The sequence below is a fragment of the Hippocampus bargibanti genome, linkage group LG09 (genome assembly GCF_051943395.1).
Source record: "Hippocampus bargibanti isolate YZ-2025 linkage group LG09, ASM5194339v1, whole genome shotgun sequence".
Lineage (NCBI taxonomy): Eukaryota > Metazoa > Chordata > Actinopteri > Syngnathiformes > Syngnathidae > Hippocampus > Hippocampus bargibanti.
The window spans coordinates 2,762,501-2,788,899 of NC_142742.1; the positions used below are offsets into that span (position 1 = coordinate 2,762,501).

General features: G+C 39.3%; 3 protein-coding genes across 9 annotated transcripts in view; all 3 read right to left on the minus strand.

Annotated features, from left to right (window-relative positions):
- scml4 (Scm polycomb group protein like 4) overlaps nt 1-26,399 on the minus strand; it is a 38,293-nt gene that overhangs the window by 6,970 nt on the left and 4,924 nt on the right. For 3 of the 7 annotated variants that reach the window (XM_089004900.1, XM_089004899.1, XM_089004898.1), the window contains exons 4-9: nt 25,094-25,294; nt 24,866-25,021; nt 23,580-23,810; nt 22,448-22,587; nt 20,734-20,855; nt 18,969-19,071 (exon numbers count right to left, since the gene is read on the minus strand). In XM_089004900.1, coding sequence (XP_088861026.1) covers nt 18,999-19,071; nt 20,734-20,855; nt 22,448-22,587; nt 23,580-23,810; nt 24,866-25,021; nt 25,094-25,294 — 923 coding nt within the window. In that variant the 3' untranslated portion in view covers nt 18,969-18,998. Of the gene's footprint in view, nt 1-18,964; nt 19,079-19,941; nt 20,856-22,447; nt 22,588-23,579; nt 23,811-24,865; nt 25,022-25,093; nt 25,295-26,399 lie in introns of those variants that run through there. The other 4 variants (XM_089004901.1, XM_089004903.1, XM_089004904.1 and 1 more) reach the window with 4 other exon arrangements.
- On the minus strand, nt 636-7,546 carry tdrd6b (tudor domain containing 6b). Its single transcript, XM_089004626.1, has 2 exons — nt 7,394-7,546; nt 636-5,088 (listed from the first exon to the last, which is right to left on the minus strand). Exons 1-2 carry the CDS (start codon nt 7,397-7,399, stop codon nt 862-864), a joined length of 4,233 nt encoding a protein of 1,410 aa, XP_088860752.1. The 5' UTR covers nt 7,400-7,546; the 3' UTR covers nt 636-861.
- Nucleotides 8,931-18,968, minus strand: vsnl1b (visinin-like 1b). The gene is made up of 4 exons (XM_089004911.1): nt 18,755-18,968; nt 15,075-15,253; nt 14,766-14,981; nt 8,931-13,235 (listed from the first exon to the last, which is right to left on the minus strand). Exons 2-4 carry the CDS (start codon nt 15,234-15,236, stop codon nt 13,038-13,040), a joined length of 576 nt encoding a protein of 191 aa, XP_088861037.1. The 5' UTR covers nt 15,237-15,253; nt 18,755-18,968; the 3' UTR covers nt 8,931-13,037.

Sequence of the window (26,399 nt, forward strand, 5' to 3'; positions counted from 1 at the left end):
TACCAGAATTTGAATACAATTATAAATAAAGTATCACTAAAACCATGAAACTGAAAGACCCACTGAGATTATTTTAGGAATGTTTATTTACATCGTGTGCATTAAGGCTTCCTTGCTATTTTTTTAGCAACGCTGAAAGGAGTTTGGTGCATTTAAAACTGTTTTATCACAAATCCTATCATACATGTTAAGTACTCGTAATTTTGTGGTGTATGTTAAAAATAATGTGAGCAGTACAAAAGTGTAAATTAGAAGTAAATAGAGCACACAAATGCTTTCATTGTTTATTTATACATTCGATTAGTATAACAATGTATTTTTTTTTTTTTTACATTTTCTTTTGTTTCACCTGACAAATATATTGTAAGGTGTATAGTTGCTTTATAAAGCGAATATTGTGAGTATTGTGGTCAAAATCGGGAGTCTCCCGACCAAATTGACTTAACATGTATGCCCTATTTTTCCTTCGCTTTGGTCTTGGCTTTATTCTTTTATTCTCTCATTCACATAAAGGCTTCTTTTCAGCCACTAAACGATTGGCCCTAAATGATTACTCACTAACAGATGACCAGTCGATGAATTTTAACATCTGCAGGTTTCAAAAAAATGGCCTTTATTTACTGAAATGATTAACGACAACATGACCACAAATGTGCTGCGTTACGACCACCAAATCGTTGCCACGGTTGACACTCACATGGATTCTACAATCCTCTTTGCATATGACTTGATGCTCGACACCACTGGCGTCCCACAGGGTAGAAAGCGTAGATAGTGCCACAGTTATTTAGCAGATATTTGTCTCCCGGGACGTATTAGCATTGATTGCAAACTGGCTTCGCTCGTAGAAACTGGAACACGTTATTGAGCGGTTGGTGTCCAGTATTTGTGCATCGCCGCATTGATATCCACTCCCTCACTTACAATGTTCATCATATGCTGAGGAATCATCATGTCCGAATGCTCCCCGGTATGGGACACCGCAACGCGAATAGGTTTATCCACCAGAAGATCGTAGAAGTGGTCGTGAACTTCGTTCTGCCATGTGCCCTTTGATTGGTCAAACCCGCTCAAAGAGCACAAAAAAGCTTGGGGCGTCCACTCCTGCAAAATCAGAGGGAGACGTCTCACATTTATCACGTCTACGTCAGACTCGTTGCCGTAGTCGACAAACACAACGTGGACTTGATCTTTCTCTCGGCTCATAATCAGCGCTCGATACCACAGGTTGTCTGAAGGAAAGAGTGCCAGGCAAGGGCGACCCGGTTCAAAGCTACTCATGGATGAAGGATCTGTCCCCATCGCTTCTCCTGCTTCCTGCGCCAATCGCGCCACATTGCTGATGATCTCCGTGCTGGCAAACTGACACCAGAAAAAGTTGGGTCCCGAAATACAAGAAGCGTAGACCTCCTCCGTTTTGTTCAAGGGGATGTTTGGCCATTTGTATGAGAATGCTTTTGCATGTTCCTCAAGGTTGCTCGCGATGGACTGTGTGCTTGGGTTACATGATTGAGGGGGACTGGCTGTTTGAATCTTTTCAACCTCGGTCTCTGTGGAAACGGGTTTCCAGTATATTCGCATGGCCTCGTTCAAATCTCGACCTGCACACTGGATTTTTACTGAGTGTTCTTGGAAGCCAATCTCTGAATGTTCTCGTGCACTGAGCACGGTCACGGAGAGGAGTTTATCCGCCAGGAGATTGTAGAAATCGGTGTAAACCGTATCGTCCCAGGATCCCTCAGATTCATCAAATCCATCCAAAGAACACAACAAAGCCTGAGGAACATGTTCGATCAGAGAGCTCGGAAGGTATCTCACATCTTTAATGTCCACCTCAGATTCATTTCCATAGTCCACAAAGAGGACGGAGAGGGCGCAGCCTGTCCTCCGAAGCACCTGTGCGCGATACCATTGGGAGTCGTCGGAAAAGAGGGCTAGGCACGGACTACCAGGATCCAGATACTCTGGGGTGACTGTGTCCTTTAGAGTCTCGCCTATGCTCTGGGTGAGTCTTGACACCGCATCCAGAATTTCGGTGCAGGACAACTGACACCAGAAGTAACTGGGTCTCACGATGCAGGAGGCGTACATTTCTGCGGACGTGTGATGACGTATGATTGGGGGATGGTATGCGGAGATCTTTTCAGGCGCTGGCACGACTGTAGCGTCAGGGTAGATTTCTTTCGGGGTCTCTGCTGAAACCCCAGCAGTGCCGTTCAAACATTCTGCGCTTTCCTCGTGTAGCACCTTTTCATCACAATCCTGTTCGGGTTCAGCAGTCGTGCACTGAGACGTTTCTGACATCTGCTCATGCACAGGACACGTTCCCTTTCCGTTATGATTGTCATTTTCCTCTTGTCGTTTTGATAATCGAGAGAGTTCTTCAGGTAAGTTCCTCACGGGTTCCTCACGGGGTGGGTTGACCCGTTTTGAGGCAACCTCCCGGGTAGCCGGAAGATCTTGACTGGTCTTGGTTCGTTTTATGTCTGCCACCTTTTCTCTAACAATTACGTTGACATTCGCCAGTCCTTTAAATAATTCCACCAATAGTTTCCCACCAACGCCTTTGGCCACCACAGAAACAGTTAGAGTGACACCCGCAGTGTAGTCTCTAAACCACCGGTTGACCTCTTGCGGTACATCCGCCGGAACGCCAAAAAGTCCCAGATGACAGCCTAGTACCGGGACGGTCTTTGCCGCGCTCGCACCGGCAGGCAAAGGTTGAACATCTGATGAATCGACCATGACGATCTTGCCGTGGTCCACAAGGAGCACTTTGAGATCCGGCGATGTTTGCATCACTTTTCCTCGAAACCATTCATTGCCATCGTACCGCACAACGCAAAGGGCATCGGACCCGAGGAGGGCAACCGGACACGGTGACTTGGCGACTATCTCCTTAACGTCTGCCTGCACTCGGTAAAATAAATGATTATTTCTGCTCAGCTGGCAAAAGAAGTGATGCACCGTAACTGTCAAGGTTGTCCATATATCTTCTTTTGTGCCCAACTTCATACCGAAAGTGGAATAATTATAAGTCTCGGTGGGGACGAGAGATGACAAACTGGAAGCGCCTTGGGATGGCGTTTCCATGTCTATCGCAAAAGCCGGGTGTCCCTCTTCATCACAAGTTTTGTGTTTTACTGTGCATTTAAATCCAGTTTGTTGCGAACCACCCGCCGTGAGAGAACTTTCAAACTTGGCTGATGCAGAATCGATCCATGAGGGATCAGCCGTTCGGTTGACGAAGCAACACCGAAAAGCCTGCGGTTCTAGCTGCAGAAACACCGGGTCAATGGGGCATACATCTCCAAGGTGGACACTCCGTGTACCGCCATAATCCAAAAACCGTACCTCCACTTCAGAGGAATGATGACTAGGAATGAGTCTCGCCCTGTACCATAAACCGTCTTCTGGGTTACGAGCGACGCAGGCGGACTTCATGGACAGAGGCCGGGTGGAGGCGTAGTGGTTTTGCAAATCCCCCATCAGCCGTCGCAGTGTTTCGCCGTTTTTTGTCCTCTGACACCAGAACTTCTGAGGACCCTCGACGCAGGACACTATCACGTCTAGGGTACTTCCAACTGACAATTCATGTTCATGGTGACAAACTTGAGAAATACCTTGGTCATCAACGGCCTTCCTGTCACCGGGAACGGAAGGGAGAGTGTCTGCGTTGTCAATACCTGGTCCATTATCTGGAGTCTGTAAAGCTTCTGTTAGTGACATCTCGATATTCAAGTTCACAAGGTTCTCAAGGTGCTCATCCTGCTTTTGTGGTAAGGTAAAAATCTGGAATTCCGGCCGCCTTCCTTCAGCCTGACTAATTTGGCCCACTTCCACTTTCTCCCTCAAACTTTTGTTGATGCATGACGCGACATTTCCAGCATAGAGAGTGACGCTATACTTCTCTTGGAAATAGTTCTCCAGCTTGGCCACAAATGTATTGTTCAACAGTATCGATTTCAGATATTTATTCTGCTCTGATGTCCATCCGCTGACTTTGTCATCCAGCCCATGTAGGGAAAAGTGATTCGTAACCACGGGCATCCTTAGGAATTCCCGCCGTACGTATCGGATGGACTCCACCGGAACAAATTCACTTTTCCCAACATCTACGTGTGTTACTTCCACAAGTTTGTCGTCGGTTCCGATGCTTTGCTTGAGCAGCGAGCGATACCATGTGCCGTTCTTCCCTCTGGCAGCGCACGGTTCTCCGCAGGCTTGCGGACGTTGATCTCCGGAATCCGGGGAGTCTTTGTAGAACTGTTGGAGCTCTTCTGTCAGTGCCTCCAATGCTTTGGAGTAAATCTGCAGTTTGCAAAATATGTTATGGGGATCAGTGACCTCGGTGACGGTAATTGTCTCGTAGACGCCACAGAGCAGCTCGGGTTGGAAGTAGCGGTCATCAAGGTGGATATCTTTGGACACCTTACAGGCAGTAACGGGTGCGTCGTCTTTGGGTGGAGTCAGGTATTCAAGAACGACTCCTTTGAAGGTGTCCGCCGGGAGCTTCCTAATAGCACCAAGGTTGCACATATGCTTTGAGATGAAGGGTATGTCAAGGAGAACTGCCCTGGATGGCATCAGGACGTGCTGGACCACACCGCTCATCGTCTTTTCAGGCAGGGACGACAAGAAATTGTAAGCTTCTTTGGACCAGTTCTCCTTGAGCGACATGACGTTGGCAAGGATACCGAATTCTATTTCAGGAGGGAGGGCGAAGTTGTCAGACTGGCCCCACGCCAGAGCGTCCCGTGTGCTCACGCAAGGCTCTCCTTGGTCGATAAGGAAGACCTCGCACGTGTCGCTTTGCATGGACAAGATGCGAGCCCTGTGCCACATGCTGCTGCTGAAAACCAGACACAGATCCCCAGTTCTTCCTTCAGAGACGCAAAACTTCCTTTTTGGTATCTGGATCTGCTTCTTCATCTCCTCGTAGGCATGCTTTCTGCTGACATCAATGTTGACCCAGAGCTCCACGAGACCACATTTGGATTGAGGGTTGACCCGCCTGATCTCGATAGTTACTTCAGATCCTGCCGTAGGGATCCCGGGAATGGAACACATTATGGCGTTCAAATGGAGCTGGAAAGTAAAGCAAAGTTTGATCATGTAAACGTAATCTTGTGATTAGGTTGGATTTACAATGTAGGTGTAGAAACACAAACAAACAACATTACACGACTGTGTAAGCTCTCAGTCGTACAGGAGTGGTCCATCGATGAAAAGGTTTCTTCAGCCGTCATCTGTACTTCTTTGAAGGTGTCGGACGTTTCGCTTCTTATCCAAAACTTTATCAACATCGCAGGGATAATACTAGTGGGCCTCAATCGGCACTACATATGCGCCTGAAAGCTAGCAACCACTCATTTGATGACAATGAGGTTAAAATCTTAGCGAAAGAACATAGATTTGGAAGCGGAGTAAAAGAAGCTATTGTCATAAAACACCAAAATCCTTCACTAAACCGCCATGGTGTGGTGAGGTACCATTTGGATTGTTCGTACAACAGACTTCTTAGGCAACATTATGCTGATGAAGTGATACCAGGGCAAATGGAGCATTCGGGCCAGCCGCAGACCTCATACTAATACAATAAAAGTAATCAGTCAGGACAATAGAAGTAATCAGTGTAGCCGCAGGGAGTGGTCCTCTGCTCCCCGCAACTTGAGAGCAGGGACCAATCATAGCAGAATCCGGCAGCGCCACGTCTGGACAGTAGGGATATATATATAGGGCCGATACTACCAGTAAGACTTTAGTTAGCTGAAGAAGCATCTTGAATAAGAAGCGAAACGTCCGACACCTTCAAAGAGGTACAGATGACAGCTGAAGAAACCTTTTCATCGATGAACAACATTAGAGTAATTCTGATATTTGTTTCGTGTTTTTTTTCCTAAACAAAATTGGGAGAATTTCTAATACTAATAATCATTAAAATTACCTTTTTAATATAGATGTACATTTAGAACACAACCTGAGCATGAAAAAAAGAATGTGAAAAGGAGGTGTTGATCGTCTCCGGTTTCATCTAGAACTGCTTCATGTAACAAAGAAGGGGCAGATAGTGCTAAAGGTTGAATTTTTGTTTTTGACTCCAAGTGGCTGCCTTTACATCGGCTCCTGTATTTTGTTTTTAATAAAGGCAAATCCAATCCAATCCAATTCCTTCCAATTATAAAAGGCATTTACAGTCTAAGCTAACTAGCTATCTAGATAGCTGGCTGTATATCTGTCTAGGGGGATAGCTATCTAGCTAGCTATCTGTTGGCTATCTATTAGCTGGCTAGCTAGCTTTGTATCTATTTAGATATCTATTAGCTATCTAGCTATGTGTTGGCTATATTTTAGCTATCTACTAGCTGGATAGCTAGCTTTCTATTATCTATATAGCTATCTAGCTGGCTGGCTATCTAGCTAGCTATAGGCTGGCTATCTATTAGCTGTCTACTAGATGGCTGGCTTTTTATCTATTTAGCTATATAATAGCTATCTAAGCTATAGACTAGCTGGCTAGCTATCTTTCTCTCTATTTAGCTTTCTATTAGCTAAATAGCAATCTCGGTGGCGAGCTATCTAGCCAGCTATCTGTTGGCTATCGATTAGCTATCTACTAACAGGCTAGCTAGCTTTCTATCTACAGTATTTACTTCCCGGTTGAGTGAACACTGGCGCGTGTTGCTGCCGCTGCTCACCCGCAGAAAAACTTATCCTGTGACTGTAGAGTGAAATTGAGAGTTTTGAAAGGCCCTTAGAAATGAAATGTATTATTATTACTTAGCACAATATTTCTTACTAATGTCGACATAATTATAAAGTCAAAAGAACAAAAAATATAAAAAATATGACAACACAAAAGTCATTCTTAAGCACTTTCTGTACCCTCTTTGTTACATGAAGCAGTTCCAGCGTCTCTTCACCAGCGGATCAGGGACATCATGGTGCACGTCCACTACAAGCTAAATGTTGAAAGCAAACACGCAGCTGTAGCATCCATTGACGAAATTGTTTTTTTTTTTTAATAGAAAATGCAGGACATAACTGAACAAAAATGCCATCCACGCACTTTTCATTTAATCAACCGTTTTCTAGACACCAAGCATTAACATTGTTTCTTATTTTCTCCATTTTGGATTGGATTTGCCTTTATTAGTCTCGCAGTGGAGAAATTCACATTTCACAGCAGCAAAGTGATAAAAGGAATGAAAGTAGAAAGGAGTTTTAAGTTCTTATTCGGCTCTTCTAGACTAAAAGAATGACGAATTTAAGAATAGTTACCCTGACCAAAAAGTTGTTGGTACTCTTTCTGCTAGCTAACTAAAACTCTTTTTTTTTTTCCTAATGAAAGCTAATGAAAGTTGTGAAACACAAGTACAGTAAATGGACTCACGTTCATTTTTGGGGCCTTTTTGTTTTTGTTGCTTCGAAACAGAACTTGTTAATGACCATGAAAAAGAACAACATTTGAGTGTTCAAATCGCTGTCGTTTGCCTCGAAATGTTGCCTCGAACGAAATTCGACGTCGAACCGGTGTGCTCGTAGTAGGCGGGGACATCGCCGGATACAGATGGCCGGCGAGCCAATCACATTCAAGTCTCAGATAATTGGCAGCCAACCTGGAAGCTTCCAAATTGGGAGTTACTGACGTCACGTTTGTGTTTCGTTTGTTATGCATAAAGATTCTGAAGGGTGGTTTTTATTGTTTTGGGTTAACCGTTAAGGTCTTTGTAGTTTTGATGTGACGAATAACATTTGTTGATCGTGTAAAATGACTGAAAATATATCATATAAATTAACAAGATTATATTGTAAGAAAAGCCAAGCATTAACCTTGTTTCTTATTTTCTCCATTTTAAGTTCTTATTCAGTCTAACAGATGATTAGCAGCCAACCCGGAAGCTTCCAAATTGGGAGTTACTGACGTCACGTTTGTGTTTCGTGTTTTGTATAAAGATTTTGAAGCATATTGTTTTAAGAACTATGTAGTTTTGATGTGACGAATAACATTTGTTGATCGTGTAAAATGACTGAAAATATATCGTATAAATTAACAAGATTATATTGTGAGAAAAGCCAAGCATTAACCTTGTTTCTTATTTTCTCCATTTTAATTCTTATTCAGTCTCACAGATGATTGGCAGCCAACCCGGAAGCTTCCAAATTGGGAGTGACTGACGTCACGTTTGTGTTTCGTGTTTTGTATAAAGATTTTGAAGCATATTGTTTTAAGAACTTTGTAGTTTTGATGTGACGAATAACATTTGTTGATTGTGTAAAATGACTGAAAATATATCGTATACATTAACAAGATTATATTGTGAGAAAAGCCAAGCATTAACCTTGTTTCTTATTTTCTCCATTTTAAGTTCTTATTCAGTCTAACAGATGATTAGCAGCCAACCCGGAAGCTTCCAAATTGGGAGTTACTGACGTCACGTTTGTGTTTCGTGTTTTGTATAAAGATTTTGAAGCATATTGTTTTAAGAACTTTGTAGTTTTGATGTGACGAATAACATTTGTTGATCGTGTAAAATGACTGAAAATATATCATATAAATTAACAAGATTATATTGTGAGAAAAGCCAAGCATTAACCTTGTTTCTTATTTTCTCCATTTTAATTCTTATGCAGTCACAGATGATTGGCAGCTAACCCGGAAGATTCCACATTGGGAGTTACTGACGTCACGTTTGTGTTTCGTGTTTTGTATTAAGATTTGGAAGGGTAGCGTTTATTGTTTTGATTTAAGATCTTTGTAGTTTTGATGTGACGAATAACATTTGTTGATCGTATAAAACGACTGCAAAAATATATAATATAAATTAACAATATTATATTGTGAGAAAAGCCAAGAATTTGTTCGTGGATGGACTAGTGTTTCCAACGAAAATTGAGCTTTGTTCTATATACACCTAACCTGTCAATCAGTAACATGGCCATCAGTGCGTTTTGAAAAAAGCCCGTCTGTGGTTTATTGATTTTAATCACAACAGAACTCAAGTATCATTATTTTTGTTGGTTTAAGGGGTGCAACACATGCCACATGTATAAAAAAGAATACAGTAACTTGTATCACGAGTTTTCATATTTGATACAAACATTGAGCTTACTTGACATTAAAGATCTCTGTGTGGTGTCGGGCCAGACTGCAATTGTGTACAGACAATATGATCATAGGAAGAATAATCATCATAATAGCCAAGATTATGATGCGGGGGGGGGGGGGGGTCTTCTGCTGTGTCCGCCATTCGACATGAGGACAAAGCAGTCACCCAGTCCACGCTTGTTGCATAGCCTGGAAAACAGGGAAGTCAAATGTTCCGGAAAGACACATTCAAAATGGAAAATAAAACTTTACACTTGAAAATAATTTCAATGCTGAAATGCAAGTGTATACAGTAAACTCTTTTTTTTTTCCTGCTGCTTTGGAATGTGAGCCCCTCTCATGAGGAAACTCTCAGCACGCCGATCAATTTGATTATTATAGCAGTGCGCTTTGTAAACATGTCAATATGTACTGTGTAAACAAATTAAAATGGCCGCCAATTGTGTGTTGCACAAAAAGGAGGATGAATTGGGGCCACACTGAAAATAAAATTGCATTATACAAAAAGAATAAAGTGAAGTATAAATGAGTATGATGTCTTTCTACTGGTTCAAGAAAGAAGCCATAAACAAGGAATAAAGACTCGTTTTTCAAGAAAAAGTCACATTTGAAAAAGAAAGTAATTCCAGTATCTTATTAATGAGAAAGGAGACAAATGAGATTTTTTTGGGGGGGGATAAAATTTGTAAAAAATCATTTTGACTAATATATCATAATGACTAATAAGTCATTAGTTGAAAAACAAACAGGATTTTATGATTCAGAAAAAAATAGCAATCCCATGAGAATAGTCACTTTTTTTCAGGGTAACGAGCATCCTTTTTAAGATAAATTAAAAAAAAAAGTACTTTTTCAGGAAGAGTCGTCGTTAAGTGAGAATTCAATCAGATTGCATTCAAGAAAATATTCATATTTTTGAGGGGTGAAAAAGTCTTATTGATGATAGGAAAGTCAAATTTTAGTCAGGAAAAAGTTTGCCATTTTCAGAGAAACATGGATAGAAATGGCAACAATATGACTTGTTCTTGAATATGTACAATTCTTTGTTAAATAAAGCTATCTAGCTCACTATCTAGCTAGCGAGCTAGCAGGATGGATGGTTAGCGAGTTGGCTGGTTACCTAGCGAGTTACCTAGCGAGCTACCTAGCTAGATTGCTACCTAGCTAGATCGCGACCTAGCTGGAAAGATCGAACGATTGAATGAACGTTCGATCGAACGATCGAATGAACGATCGATTGAACGAACAATCGATCGAACAAACAATCGATTGAACGAACGATCGAACGAACGATCGATAAAACGATTCGATAAAACAAACGATCGGCTGAACGAACGATCGAATGAACGAACGATCGAATGAACGAACGATCGAACGATAAAACGAACGAACGATAAAACGAATGAACGAACGATCATTTAATCGAACGATCGAACAATCGATCGAACGAACGATAAAACTAACGAACGAACGATCGATAAATCGAACGATAAAACGATCGATAAAACAAACGATCGGATGAACGAACGATCGAATGAACGAACGATCAAATGAACGAACGATCGAATGAACGAACGATCGAATGAACGAACGATCGAACGATAAAACGAACGAACGATAAAACGAATGAACGATCATTTAATCGAACGATCGAACGAACAATCGATTGAACGAACGATAAAACTAACGAACGAACGATCGAACGAACGATCGATAAATCGAACGATAAAACGATTGATAAAACGAACGATCGAATGAACGAACGATAAAACGATCGAACGAACGAACGATTGAACAATAAAACGTACGAACGACAAATCGACAGATCGACCGATCGACAGATAGATAGATAGATAGATCTGACTTTATTCTGGATGTATATAACTTTTTTTAACGTGGGCCCCAAAATCCTCCTTCCGTAAGTCAAATGTGACATGACTTAAGAAATATCGGAAAGAAATATGAACGTGGAGGGAAGCATGCTCCCACCTCAGGTGAGTTTACACTGTACATCCCATGCAACAATACCAAATAAATCCCAAACTCTTTTAGAACCACAGAAGATGCAAAATAAGTAATTAAATAAAAAGGTCATGGATTATATCTATATACAGTAAAGTCTCGTTATATCGATATCGGATATATCGATAGTCCCGGTTATATCGATACTATTTCTATGCACGCACGGAGAAAATTACATGCAAACAGGGTCGGATATATCGATAGTCCCGGTTATATCGATATTTTTTCGGACTCCCTTGAATATCGATATAACGAGACTTTACTGTATATATATATCTATATATATATATTATATATTTCTTCTTTTGTTGACACGTAATATATGCATGCAAATGCTTTTTTTTTGTTTGTCGTGTGCGAACATTTCAAGCTCGACAAGCCTGGCTGGCAGAGACACTTATCGTTACAATTATCGTAGGAGTTATTGTTTTATTGACGATCACTCAACGCGGTACGGGAGTTGCGGCTGTGAAAAACTTGCAATGGGAAAGGCTGGCTGGTGGGAGCGGGGGAGGGGTGGTTGGTTAAATCCCCAAAAAGTGGAAGAAGTCGGTTTGAAGTCACGTGTGAGCCGCCATCTTGGTAGAAGGGGAAACTAAAAGGGGCCCTGGAGGGTGCCCTGGGATTTGATGGGAAATTCAACCCCTGAATAATAATAATAATAATAATACATTTTATTTATTTCAAAACTTTCAAGATCACTTTACAGTCACAGGATGTTTTTTTTTTTTTTTTTTGTGGGTGAGCAGCGGCAGTCACGCGCGCCAGCATTCACTCAACCCGGGATAACTCAAATAGATAGAACTATTGCTAGCTAGCTAAAAGCTAGTTAACAGATAGCTGGCTAGATAGCTAGCTAGCTAGATAGATAGGCAGCTAGTTAGTTAGATAGCTAATAGACAGAAAATAGATAGATAGCCTGCTAGTTAGTTAGATAGCTAATAGACACCAAATAGCTAGCTAGATATCCAGCTTGTTAGATAGCTAATAGACAGAAAATTGCTAGCGCTAGCTAACCAGCTAGTTCGTTAGCTAAGATAGAAAATAGCTAGCTAGATAGGTACCTAGCTAGTTAGTTAGCTAATAGACAGCAAATAGCTAGATAGCCAGCTAGTTGATAGCTAAGAGACAGATAGATAGAAAGTCTATCTATCTATCCATTCATCCAGCTAGCTATCTCTCTAGCTAGCTACCTACATAGCTAGCTAGATAGCTTGCTATCTCTCTAGCTATCTCTCTCTAGCCATCTCTCTGTAGCTAGCTAAACAATTAAAAATAGATAAATGGAAGAATAGCTAGCGAGCTATCTAGCTATATCTCTAATAATAATAATAATACATTTCATTAGCTAGGTAGCTAGCTAGCTAGATTGACACGAATTGTAACTTCTCCTTATACACCAAAGTCTAAACCAGAATCAAACGTTCTCAAGCGTCTCCACGTCCGCAACGGTTTCCCCCAATCGCAAGATGGCCGCCATTCATCGGACAAGCTGGATAAGTACGCGAATGTACGTGCTTGTGTAAAGGGTGGGGGAGGGGGGGGTTACAGTGCACAACGACATGTTCGGAAATAAGAAACGTAGCATTAGCTTATCGCTAGATTCAAAATGATTCAGCATATTTGACATTAGTTCTCATGCATACGACCACAAGAAGCGAGTCCATTGAAAAAGAGTCCAAGCTTTTTTTGTTTTTTTTTTTTTTTTGTTTGTTTTTTTATCTTCCATTACCCCCCCCCCCCACCCCGAAATGACACATTTAAACGGCTGTCCGGGTTGTGTACCATGTGTGTGTTCAAGATGGATGACGGGGAAAAAAAGGGCAGTGGCGGCGTTGAGGAGTGGAGGTGTGATGGTGGGTCATGGGGGGGGGGGGGTAAAAGGGGGTCAGGGGGTCGGGGGCCTTCACTTCTGCATGTCGCACTGCAACAGCAGCACGATGGACGGGTCGCTCTTTGCCGCCTCCTTGAACTCGTCCAATGAGATCTGGTCGTCGTTGTTCTTATCCATTTTGCTGAAAATCTTGTCCACCCGCTGCGCCGGTGTCAGGCCGTCCTCGTTCATCTTCATCATGATCACCGTGCCCACCATTTTGTAGATGGCCTGCAATGTTAGGAGGTGGAAGTGAGCGTTACGTTGTTCAACAATACCGTCGACTGCCTTTGTCATTACGGCAAGATGGTGGCGCCGTAATCCTGTAAATCAATACGACTGCAGTAGTGCCATTAAAGAAGCCCCCCGCCCCCTTCTGCCTCGAAGGTTAATAGAGAATAGACAGAATAGAAGTTATCGTATTTAAAAGTTTCATGCTGTTGTACGCCTGGTTGGCCGAACACAAGGTCCACAATGGAAGCACAGAAAAATCGGGGGTCAATTTGAGGTGAACAGACACAGCCTGTTAAGCTGTCATTTTCAGGAGAGATAGCTATCTAGCTAGCTAGATAGCTATCTATTAGCTGTATAGCTAGCAACCTAGCTATTTCAGTCAGGAAACATATTAGCCATCTATCAGATAGATAGATAGATAGATAGATAGATAGATAGATAGATAGATAGATAGATAGATAGATAGATAGATAGATAGATAGATAGATAGATAGATAAACTTTCTATCTATTAGCTATATAGCTGATAGATAGATAGATAACTTTCTATCTATTATTAGCTATATAGCTAGCTGCCTAGCTATTTGGGTCAGGAAAAATATCAGCTATCTAGCTAGCTATTAGCCATCTATCTATCTATCTAACTTGCTATCTATTGGCTGTAAGGAATTAATCAGCCTGTGGAAACGGGCTGATTAATTCCTTACAAGGAGCTTTGTCGCCATTTTCTGCCTCTTTTTGGGTGATACATTTCCCCCCCAATGTTGCCTCAAAATGGCATGGAATAAATTCTTTAATCGATTTCAAACACGTATGCTTTCCTCTTCAGAACTATTTGAATCATATTCATAACTGGATGTGTAATAAGAAAGCATATTCTCCGAATGTGAAGCCATTGTTTTGATTCTCCAGCAATGCAAGACGTCTTGGCGTGACGTCACGAACAAGGGGGCGGGACCTTCTGAAACTGGCCACTTCCGGGTTCATTTTTTTTGCAGATTTTGGACACTTTAAATCATTTTTATTGCTGTTTTGCATTTGACTAAAAATATCATACTGCGTGTTTTGGGTATTTTAGATGCTATAAAACAGGGGTGTCAAAGTCATTTTTTGCCGCGGGCCACATTGTAGTTATGGTTTCCTCTCGAGGGCCGTTATGAATTTGGGGAAGCCATTAGAATGTTTAAATCCCTTCAAATATTACATATAGAGCACACAGCAAATTAATGAATAACTCGTTTTCAAATCTGAAGTCAAGAAGAATGACTTTTATTGTGGTTGACATCCAAAAATATGACATTTTGGCTCAGATTTTAGCAATCATCATGGAATTTAACAAGTTTGATTTGCTTTCGCGGGCCGAAAAAAATGATGTGGCGGGCCGGATTTGGCCCGCGGGCCTTGACTTTGACACCTGTGCTATAAAACGTTTTTCTGATGTCAGTTAAGAAACAAAAAGGTGACGTTTAAATTTGCATTAACCTCTCAATAAATAGCGTGATGATAACCCCGAGGGAGCACCACCGACCTCGATAATCTCCAACATCTCCACCCTGGTGATCTTGCCGTCGCCATCCAGGTCGTACATGTTGAAGGCCCAGTTGAGCTTCTGCTCGAAGCTGCCGCGCGACGTGATGGACAAGGCGCAGATGAACTCTCGGAAGTCGATGGTGCCATCGCCGTTCTTGTCAAAGGTGCGGAAAGCGTGCTGAGCGAACTTGGAAGCGTCGCCGTATGGGAAGAACTGTCAAGTGATGGGTGAGGAGGGGGGGGGGGTTTAGGACCCCGTTTTAGAGGCAAGACAAATGCATCAAAAGGAGTTGGGCAATGGACGCACCTTGACGTAGAGTTGCTGGAACTCCTCCAGGTTGAGTCTTCCGGTGGGGCAATCTTTCAGGAAGCCCTTGTACCATTGCTTTAGCTCGTGTTCGTTGAACTCTGTGTTCTTCACCAGGTCCTCCATCACCTCAGGTGTCAGCTTGCTGTTCTGCTTTCCCATTGCTGCTGCAGCAACCTCTAACGTCATGTTTTGGAAAGTCATTTTTCAAATGTTATTGCTTGGAGAAAATACATTAAAAGCAACCCATGGTTGTGGTACAAGAATATGGTATCATATCTCCAAAGGTTTCTTTTTTTTTTTTTTTATGGCACTCCACCAGAAATTGGTTGTTTAGGGGATATCCGAAATTGATTTGAGGGAGCGAGAGAGAGAAATAGATCTTTAATTCTTCATCGATTTTAAGTATAAAAAAATGTGTTTTAATTTTCATAAAAAAAGTTTTATATTAAAATTGAAATATACATTTAAATTTGACAAATATTTAAAAAATCGTGTTTTTTAAATATTTAATATATATATTCAAATTTAAATGTATACTGTATAAATGTAAATATATATATATACTTTTATTATACTTAAAATTGAAAATGTACAGACACACACATATATATACACACACACATATATATATATATATATATACATACTTTTATTATACTTAAAATTGAAAATGTAAGAAATTGAAGTATACATTTACATTTATAGAGTATACATTTAAATTGGAATATATATGTATATTAAATATTTAAAAAACAAGATTTTTTAAATATTTGTCAAATTTAAATGTATATTATTTTAATTTTAATTAAAAAAACATTCTTCATTAAAATTAAAACAGACATTTTATAGATATATATATATATATATATATATATATATATATATATATATATATATATATATATAAATAAGATACATTTGATTTTAAGTGCCTTTCAATACTCTCAAGGACACTTTACAGTCACAGGATTTTCTGCGGGTGAGCAGCGGCAGCCACATGCGCCAGAATTCACTCAACCCGGCAGTAAAAGTAAAAAAAAAAAAAAAAAAAAATATATATATAACAAATATTATGTCAACACAAAGACACAGAGAGTCATTCATTCTTCAGCACTTTCCGTACCCTCTGTGACATGAAGCAGTTCTAGATGAAATATATTAATAGGTTGCAAATGTAAATGCATATTTACTTTTTATTTAACAAAAAATATATCTATACATATATATTTTTTTTCAATAAAATTCAAATACAGTATACATTTAAATTTGAAAAAAAATGTGTGTGTGTGTGTGTGTGTGCATCTCTTAAATTTGTCAGCAGCTGAAAGTAGCTTAAAAAAAGTAACTTGTAATCTAATATTGTTACTTTTCAAATCAAAATAATCACGAAAGCAAGTCCGTTGATCGCTTTTAAAGGTAACCGTGACAACATGGAGAATCACATCCCATGTTGCACCCAACCAACATTTAGCGTAAGCTGACAGACAATTTCCATGACGTGCTGAGAAATCGAGCAGGGTCCTGGTACGGATCTACATCAGAGGTTCCACTGTGTGTGTGTTTAATGTTCAGGGTGGTGGGAGGGCAAATATCAGTGAATTGTCCCCCCCCAACCCTCTCCTCGCACCCCACCAGGGTGCTCATGTTTCTATTTTGGGCCTCAAGCTTGTTTGTGCCAGTCTGTGGCACTGACCTGGATCCTCATTGCCACTTCATCAATGGATGAGAGTCAGCATAACAACAAAGATGCACAAGCTAAAAAGAAAAATAATACAGGTGCAGTGATACCTCGGTTTACGAACCCCTCGGCTTACAAACTTTTCGGTTTACGAACGTTACATTTATGAACATTTTACCTTGGCATACGAACTATTTTTCGGGATACACACGGAGCGCAAAAATGAGTGATGTGTCGTTGGCGAACGAGGCCATTCTTCGAACAAGAAAATGGCAGCCGACTGTTTTTGTCCTCTATTCCCCGCCCCCGGTCTTCGGTTAATGCCATGTAATTGGTCAAGAACGCAGCAGTGAGGAGTTAATCTATCTAGCTTGCTATATATTAGCTTTATAGCTAACTACCTAGCTATTTGAGTCAGGAAACATATTAGCTCTCTAGCTAGCTATCTATCTATTAGCTATCTAGCTAGCTATTAGCCATCTATCTATCTAACTTGCTATCTATTGGCTATATAGTAAGATACCTAGCTTTTTGAGTCAGGAAACATTAGCTAGCTAGCTAGCTATTAGCAATCTATCTATCTAGCTTGCTATCTATTAGCGATATAGCTAACTACCTAGCTATTTGAGTCAGGAAACATATTAGCTATCTATCTAGCTAGCTATCTATTAGCCATCTATCTAGCTAGCTTGCTATCTATTAGCTGTATAGCTAGCAACCTAGCTATTTCAGTCAGGAAACATATTAGCCATCTATCTATCTCATAGATAGATAGATAGATAGATAGATAGATAACTTTCTATCTATTAGCTATATAGCTAGCTACCTAGCTATTTGGGTCAGGAAAAATATCAGCTATCTAGCTAGCTATTAGCCATCTATCTATCTAACTTGCTATCTATTGGCTATATAGTAAGCAACCTAGCTATTTGAGTCAGGAAACATTAGCTAGCTAGCCAGCTATCTATTATCCATCTATTTTTAGGCCAGCAGAGAAGGCTTTGCAGGCCTTGACGGTCCGATTTAATAAGAATTCACGGACAAAATATAATTCACATTAGTCCATGATTCAGATGTTTTTTAGGCCAGCAGAGAAGGCTTTGCAGGCCTTGACGGTCCGCCACTGATATGTTGTGATGTCAGAAGTGCGTATGTAACTTGGTGGCCTTTTGCATTTATCAATAGCAAATAAGCAGCTTTCATATTCCAAAAGTTTGATTGCACAAGGGGGGGGGGGTCACCCAAAGGCAACAACAACACTCCACTGAGCACCTAAATGCGTCAAGTTTGAGCATGTTTTTTCCCCCCTTCATCGCCACAGTGTCACCAAACACGCACTTCTTCTATAGCATGCCAAGCTAATATTTTCATCATCAAAATATAATTCAACACGACAGTCAAATGAATGACCTTGAAGGATAAACTATTTTACGTGTGGATGCAGAAGCCTAACGCCTTGCATCACGTGACTGTTTTGACGTGAATGGGGGGAGAGCGGAGGTGGTCGTATGGGTGGGGTAGGGGGTTGGTGGTGGGGGTGGGGGGGGGGGGATGATGATGCGCACACAAGCCCAAGAGGAAAAAAAAAAAAAAACCAGGAAAAAAAATAGCGGGTCTCTCTCTCTCTCTCTCTCTTTCGTTATCGACGACGACGCAATGATGAGCAAGCGGCGGCGCCTCCCGAGAGACGCTGCCGCATTCCGATAGAAACGACGCAGTGATAAGGGGGTGGAGGGGGGGGGGTGTATGTGTTGAGTAAGATGCGCCAATTTGTGAAAAAAAAAAAAAAAAAAAAAAAAAAAAAAAAAAAAAAAAAAACAGCGTGCATCATGCCGAAGCTGCAGAATGTAAAAATAAATAAATAATAGAAATATATAAATATATATATACACAAATGCGCAATTGGGGGGAAAAAAAATGGCGCAGTGGAATAATAAAACCAACGCAATGAAATCACACACTGGGCGGTGTGTGTAGGGTGAGAAAGGGGGTGGCTTACCTTATCGGACTGCTATTGTGTTCTTCTCCCCCTGCAAACTACACAGGAAAAACTCCCCTCCGGTGGCGATGAGGCTGTGGAGGAGGAGGAGGAGGGTTGATCGAGGAGATGGTGGTCGTCGGGGAGGTGCGCAATGCACAAGGAGTCGTTTTGACGGCGATGCTGCGATGATGTTCTCCTCGAGGTTGTTCCCGATGAAGAGGTGCAGCAACGACAGCAGCGGCAGGAGCAGAAGTCTCGTTTGTCAGACGGACCGCAGGAGCCTGAACGCATCACAGCCAAACCAGGGCGGCGTCGCGATCGAGCAGCTCTTCTTGCTGGGTGCTTGCGGGTGCGCGCACATGCACACATACACACATGCGCACCACACACGCACACACAAACACAAAAAAATATCAGATTAAAGTTACAGAAATAATGGAAACATTTTTGAATTAATATATAAATCAAATCAAATATATCAACATAATAAAAAAATAATAATACCAATATCAATATAAATCAAATATATAAATATATATGTGTAAATATATAAATAAAATAATATACATATACATACACACACACACACACACACATATATATATACACATACACATATACATATATATATATACACATATTTATATATACATACATATATACACATATGTATATATACACACACACACATATATATATATACACGTATATATACACACACACATACACACACACACACACACACACACACACACACACACACACACACACACACACATACATACATATACATACATATATATATATATATATATATATACAGTAAAGTCTCGTTATATCGATATCGGATATATCGATAGTCCCGGTTATATCGATATTTTTTCGGACTCCCTTGAATATTTTTGAATATATATTTGAATATATATTATTGAATATATCCCTTAATAATTTGTCATGTTTAACTTTATAAACTATTGGCATACTTTTTACTAATATTTTTTAAATCACCATATTTTTTAAATGAAAAAATATTGAATACAAAATACACAGAGAAAAAAAAAGATATCTGAAAAAAATACAAAATTATGACATTGTGTTAAAAAGGTGAACATGCCAAATTATTTGCAAAAAAAAATGCAGTTTTATCCGAAAATAATCCAAAATATGGCACAACAATAACACACCCAAGAACAAGTCTTCGTTAATATGTCTTGATTTAATACTCACACAACCAGGATTACGACACATACGTATTTATATATTCCTCCACATCGCACCACCGCAAAATGTTAACACTGATAAAAAGTGGATGTTGAAATTAGTGAAGCGATACACGATTGTGATATCAATACATTCATTGAAGGACGATGCACTTCAGTGCTTCAATTTGGCTACATCAGAAGTCATAACAAAATGAACAAATAATGTTGCCATTTATGTCATTGTGCTCTTGCTTCCTATATAACCACCTTGGCCACCAGGTGGTAGCATAATCGCAAAACAAAACAAAAAAAAAGATCTTTTGATTGCGTTTTTAATAATAATAATAATACATTTTAGAAGCGCCTTTCAAAATTCTCAAGGTCAATTTACAGTCACAGGATACGTTTTTCTGTGTGTGAGCAGCGGCAGCCGCGTTCACTCAACCCGGAATAACTCAAATAAATAGAAAGTTAGCTAGCTAGCTAATAGATAACTAATAGCTAGCTAGATATCGAATAGATAGCAATTATATAGCTAGCTAGATAGACAGCTCATAGATAGCAACACGAGCCAGCGTTCACTCAACCCGGAAGTAACTCAAATAGATGGAAAACTAGCTAGCTAGTTTATAGATAGCTTTTGCGTTAGTATATTGGGTTTGATTGACAATAAGGAAGTGTGTGTACCGGTGTTATATATATATATATATATATATATATATACACACACAGGCGTATATTACTGTGCTTGCTCACTCAACCCGGAATAACTCAAATAGATAGAAAGTTAGCTACAATTTGCTCTGCTTGAGCTTGTCGATGTGGTAGCAAAGCTTGAGGGCGGGTCCCAGTTTCAGGCCGAGGTACTTCATGATCATGTCGCTCTTTAGCAGCAATAGCGCATTACCGTCGATCTCCTGTAGGGCAGGGAGAGGGGGGGGGGGTGCAAGTGAATATATATATATATAATAGTGAATATATAATAATAATAATAAATTATTATTATTATTATTATCATTAGTAGTAGTAGTACAGTAAAGTCTCGTTATATCGATATCGAATATATCGATAGTCCCGGTTATTCGATTATCTATCGGAGAAAATTACGTAGTATATAGTAGTAGTAGTATGATATTATAGTCTTGAATATCGATATAACGAGACTTTACTGTATTATTATATTCTTATTATATGATATTATATTATTGTATTACATTCTTATTATTAAGAATTCTCTTGAATTTTCTTGATACTTGCACTATGTACAGTTTTTTTATTAAACGGTTTTGCACATTTACAGTACAGTGATACCTCCGTTTTCGACCATAATCCGTTTCAGAAACGTGTTCGAAAACCGATTTGTTCAAAAACCGAAACATCACTTTCCATTAAAATCAATGTAAAAAAATCTTAATCCGTCCAAAATGTAGAAAACAACTTTTTAACTATTTCATCGCATAAACCGGATAAAAACTTAATAATAGAGCAGGCCATGTGTAAAATTCTAGGAAAAAAAAAACTTTTATTTTCACCAATTTTTAACATCTGAACATAAAAATCTCTCCATCTTTCTGCCACGGGGCGTGTTGGCACCTATTCCAGCTGTCTTTGGGCAAACACAGGGCACGCCAACTTTTCAAACCATCCTCTGCTTGCTTTAAAATCATACTATTCAGGAGATCTTAACCAAATATGTCAGCATCTTTGCAAAAATAAAACAACAACAATATTAATGCGTCGGTCACAATGAGGAAGACGTGACATATAAGGAAGTGACATATAAGGAAGTGACGTATAAGGAAGCGGAGGGTAGTCGAGTGATGCATTCAGATGCACTACAATTTCGGTTGTATCCCGGGGCATAAAGAAATATGACATTTTTGGTTGAAAACCGATTGGGGATGAGAACCGAGATGTTAGAAAACCGAGGTTTGACTGTATATGTTACAGTATGTGTTATTTTCCTATGCTTAGAATATCTTGTTTTCTATCCTTTCAACCCCCCCCACCCCATCCCCTTTCAAATTGCTGCAGTGGACTGCAAATTTCCCCATTGTGGGACGAATAAAGGTTTTCTGATTCTGATTATGGCACAATTTATTTCATTCCGCCGTTTTTTTTAGTATGCCCACATTGGCCACCGGGGGGCAGTATAATCGCATAAAGTCATGCAGACGCCTACAACGATTTATGGTCAACTTCAGAAGGAAGCGATTCAGGAACATTAGTTAGATATATGTATACTATATGTATATATATATGTATTAGATATATGTATACATTTATTGTCCCAAAATTTATGTATGAGAGTTGCGAAACTGTGATGCTAATGCTAGCATTTCATTCATTTTACATATTACGTTAACAATAACTTAGCAGGGATATCAATAGCCTTTAAGCTAGCAGGCAGACTAAAAAAATGATAACCGTGTTTGTTGTATATAAACAGTGTCCTTGTTTGTTTAATGTTTACTTTGACAGCAATGTTCAACATGAAACAGCGGCTCACGTGTTTCCTGAAGATGTCTGCGTGGGGTCCTAAGGCGTTGGCGTCGGCGTCCCTGACAAACCACACCACGTCGTCCACGCTCCACGTGGACGGATCTTTTCCGGTGGGCGGGGCCTTGGACTCCTGTGCGGCATACACACCTGATGGGACAAAACGCTCAAGAATGCAGTTTGCTGCTACAAGTGCACAGTCGAATTAGGAAAAATTGCAAAATAACACAAAAACAATGGGTTCAAGTCGTAAAATAAGAAAGTCTGCATTCGGGGAATGTAAACAGAGACGAGTTGTATCCGGTTTACGTGACATCCATTTGTATTTCATTTATTTTAAAATTAATTTATTTGTATGTCTATTAATCCATGAAGCTATTATTCTCTTCTATTATTTCATTTTATTATTTTAACAATATATTAATTCTAGTCTTCTATTCTTCTCTTCTCTCAATTTATTTTATTATTCCATTAATCTGTTAATTCTCTTCTATTACTTTATAATTTTATTATTTTATAATTTGATTATTTTATTATTCTATTATTCTATTCTTTTATTGCATCATTCTATTATCCCATTATATTATTTTATTACTTTATAAATCTATTCTTCGCTTCTATTATTCTATTAATCTATTCTTTAATTATTCTATTATTTTATTATGCTATTATTTTATTAATCTATTAATTTATTAATATATTAGTCTATTCATCTCTTGTATTATTTTGTTTTTCTATTTTTCTATTAATCTTCAATATTAATTCTTCTATTCTTTAATTATTCTATTAATATATTCTTTGTGTTTAATTATTGTTATTATGTTATTGTAATTGTTATTGTAATTATGTTATTGTTATTATGTTATTGTTATTATGTGATTATGTTATTATGTGATTATGTTATGTTATTATGTTATTTTATTGTTGTATTATTGTATTATTTTATTTTATTAATCCATGAATCCATTAGTCTATTATTTTCTTTTGTTGTTATTATTCTATTATTTTATTAATCTGTTAATCTTTTAGTTTATTAATGTACTAATCCACTAATCTATTAAATAATGTTATTTATCTAATTATTCATTTGTTTATTTGAAGAAACTGTAATTGGCTGTCGATCAGGCCGCCAACGGCCTCACCCGTCCTGTTGCTTTCCACAAAGGCGGCGGCGGGGCCGCTGGACGACGGCCGAGAGGCGGCCGGCGCGTTGGAAAAATGCGGCGATGCGCGAAAGCCGTAGGAGGACTTTGGCGAAGACGAATACGAGGATGAGCTGATGGGATTGAACGCGGACTCTCGGCGCTCCGTCACCGGATAACGCTTGCCCTCGGCGTGCTCGCGACGGTAATCCTCGGCCACAGACGTTTCCACTACGGGCGAGAAAATAAACCGTGGCGATCAGTGATACAGTGATACCTTGGCTTACGAACTTAATTGGTTCCCAGACAGAGTGTGTAAGATGAAAAGTGTGTATCCCAAAAATTAATTTCCCATAGGAAACCATTAAAATGAGAATAATCCGTTCCCAGGTCCCCATAAAACATAATTTTCTACTTTCTAAATTTCTAAGCCTTAAAACTACACCTTATTTTATGTATAATAAATGTGCTATGGTATTATAATTAAAGAAATAAACTGTACTGTATAATAAAGTTGTTTTATTATGGCTTGATGGAATGGATAGCTTTTTGCATAAAGTGTCTCAAGGAGCTCTGGGTTGTACATTGAAGTTGTGATATTGCAACAGCAACCGATGCAAGCAGACACACTAGAAATATTAATAGCTGGTTCCCTTAGCTATTAATATTTCTAGTGTTGTCTTCTCATTTCAACTTGAACTGATGGCTAGTGCGGGTTATTTGTGGAGCCCAATTGATGGGAATTTTAACCTTGCAGTCTACACTCTGCCTTTGAACTATCAAAGTTGAAACAAGTCAAAATTTCACTGCTTTCTATCCATTTTGTCACTCTCTCTCTGTCGTCTGCCTGTCTCTTTAATGTTTAAACCTCCTCCCCTCACTGCTGAGTTCTTGACCAATCACGTGGCTTTAACCGAAGACTGGGGGCGGGGAATAGAGGGCAAAAAAGATGTCGGCAGCCATTTTCTTTTTGGGAGAATGGCTTCACTCTCTCTGTCTGTCTGTCTGTAACCCCTCCCCCCTGCTGCGTTCTTGACCAATCACGTGGCTTTAACAGACGGGAATAGAGGACCAAAACAAGACGACTGCCATTTTCTTTTAGGACAACGGGCCTGTTCGCGAAAGACACATCACTCATTGTGGCAGCTCTGTGTGTATCCCGAAAAATAGTTTGTATGCCAAGGTAAAATTTTCATAACGTTCGTAAGCTAAAGGGTTCGTAAACCGAGGTATCACTGTGTAGTCGGGATGTAGACGTGGAGTACGGTGGAGTGTTTTTTTTTTACCGTCTGAGTGGTAGGAGACACGATGGATGATGGGCTGGTCGCTAAAAAGGTTCTCGCAGTGCAGGCTGCGACAAAGTTTCTTGAGGAAACGCAGCACGTAGTCGATACTGTTCACCACCGGGAGGCTCAGAAGATGCTGCTTGCCGTCAAATGTGGCTACGCAGAAATATCAAATGGAGTTCATTTAAAAACAATTCAAATAAAAGGAACCGCGGGATGAACAGCTACCCGAGATCTTCTCTCCACCGTATCCCTGCGTGAGCAGCGTAAAGACGGTCTTCTGCTGGAAGGCGCTGTCGATGCAGCCCTGCACGGCCTGCTGGAGGACCACCGACGGCCGGTCAGGTCCAAAATGATCGGGAAGCTGCTGGATCTTCTTCCGGTCCAGGTTTGGGCCCGTGTTGGCCTGCTTGTTGATGTAGATACACACTGAATGCAAAAAAAAGGTAGCGACAATCAGCTTTTGGGGGGAATTTTTGCAAGCATTTTTTCCAAATAATCCCTCTCAGTTTGTAATGGGTTCATTGATCATAATTGATAAGAATAATAGATACATTAAGGAATCAGTAAGACCGAAAAATAAATAAATAAGTGAGGGGGAAATCTGCGACAATGCAAATTTGTGGGTGTTAAATGCAGGTGGACTGTACTACAACAAATACAAAATAAATACATATATAGATATATAGATATAAATACATACATAGATAATTAAAAAAATAGACTTGCATGTGCAATTTTTCCAGCATTGGTTCATTGATGCCTCCCCACAATAAATAAATAAACAAATAAATAGATAAGTAAATAAACAAACAGGCAAATAAATTAATAAATAAACAAAAAAAAAAAATAAATAAATGTGCATTTAAAAATTTTCTATTATTGGTTCAACAATGACTCCTGAAAATAAAAAATAAACAAATAAATAAATACATAAATAAATACATAAATAAATTGCAATTTTTCCATTATTGGTTCAATGATGTCTTCTCAAAATAAATACAGAAATACAGAAATACATAAAGAAATACAAACTTTTTACAATAAACTATTTTACAGACACATTAGGAGATTTTATTCTGTCATTTTTTTTAATTTGGAATAATTAATTGATTATCATAAAAAACACAAATAAAGATAAGATTGCCGCTGCTCACCCACAGAAAAAGATCTTAGCTATCTAGCTAGCTAGCTATTAGCTGTCTAGCTATCTATTAGCTAGCTAGCTTTCTATCCATTTGAGTTACATCCGGGTTGAGTGAAGGCTGGCGCGTGTGGCTGCCGCTGCTCACCCACAGAAAAACTTATCCTGTGACTGCAAAGCGACTTTGAGAATTTTGAAAGGCGCTTAGAAATGAAATGTATTATTATTATCATTATTATTATGTTTTTTTTTTATTATTTATAGGTATTTGAACAACGACAATACACTGTCTGTAAAATAAGAATCTGTTTTAATTTATTATTATTATTATTATTATTATTATTATTATTATTATTATTATTATTACACATTATTATTATTTTACACATC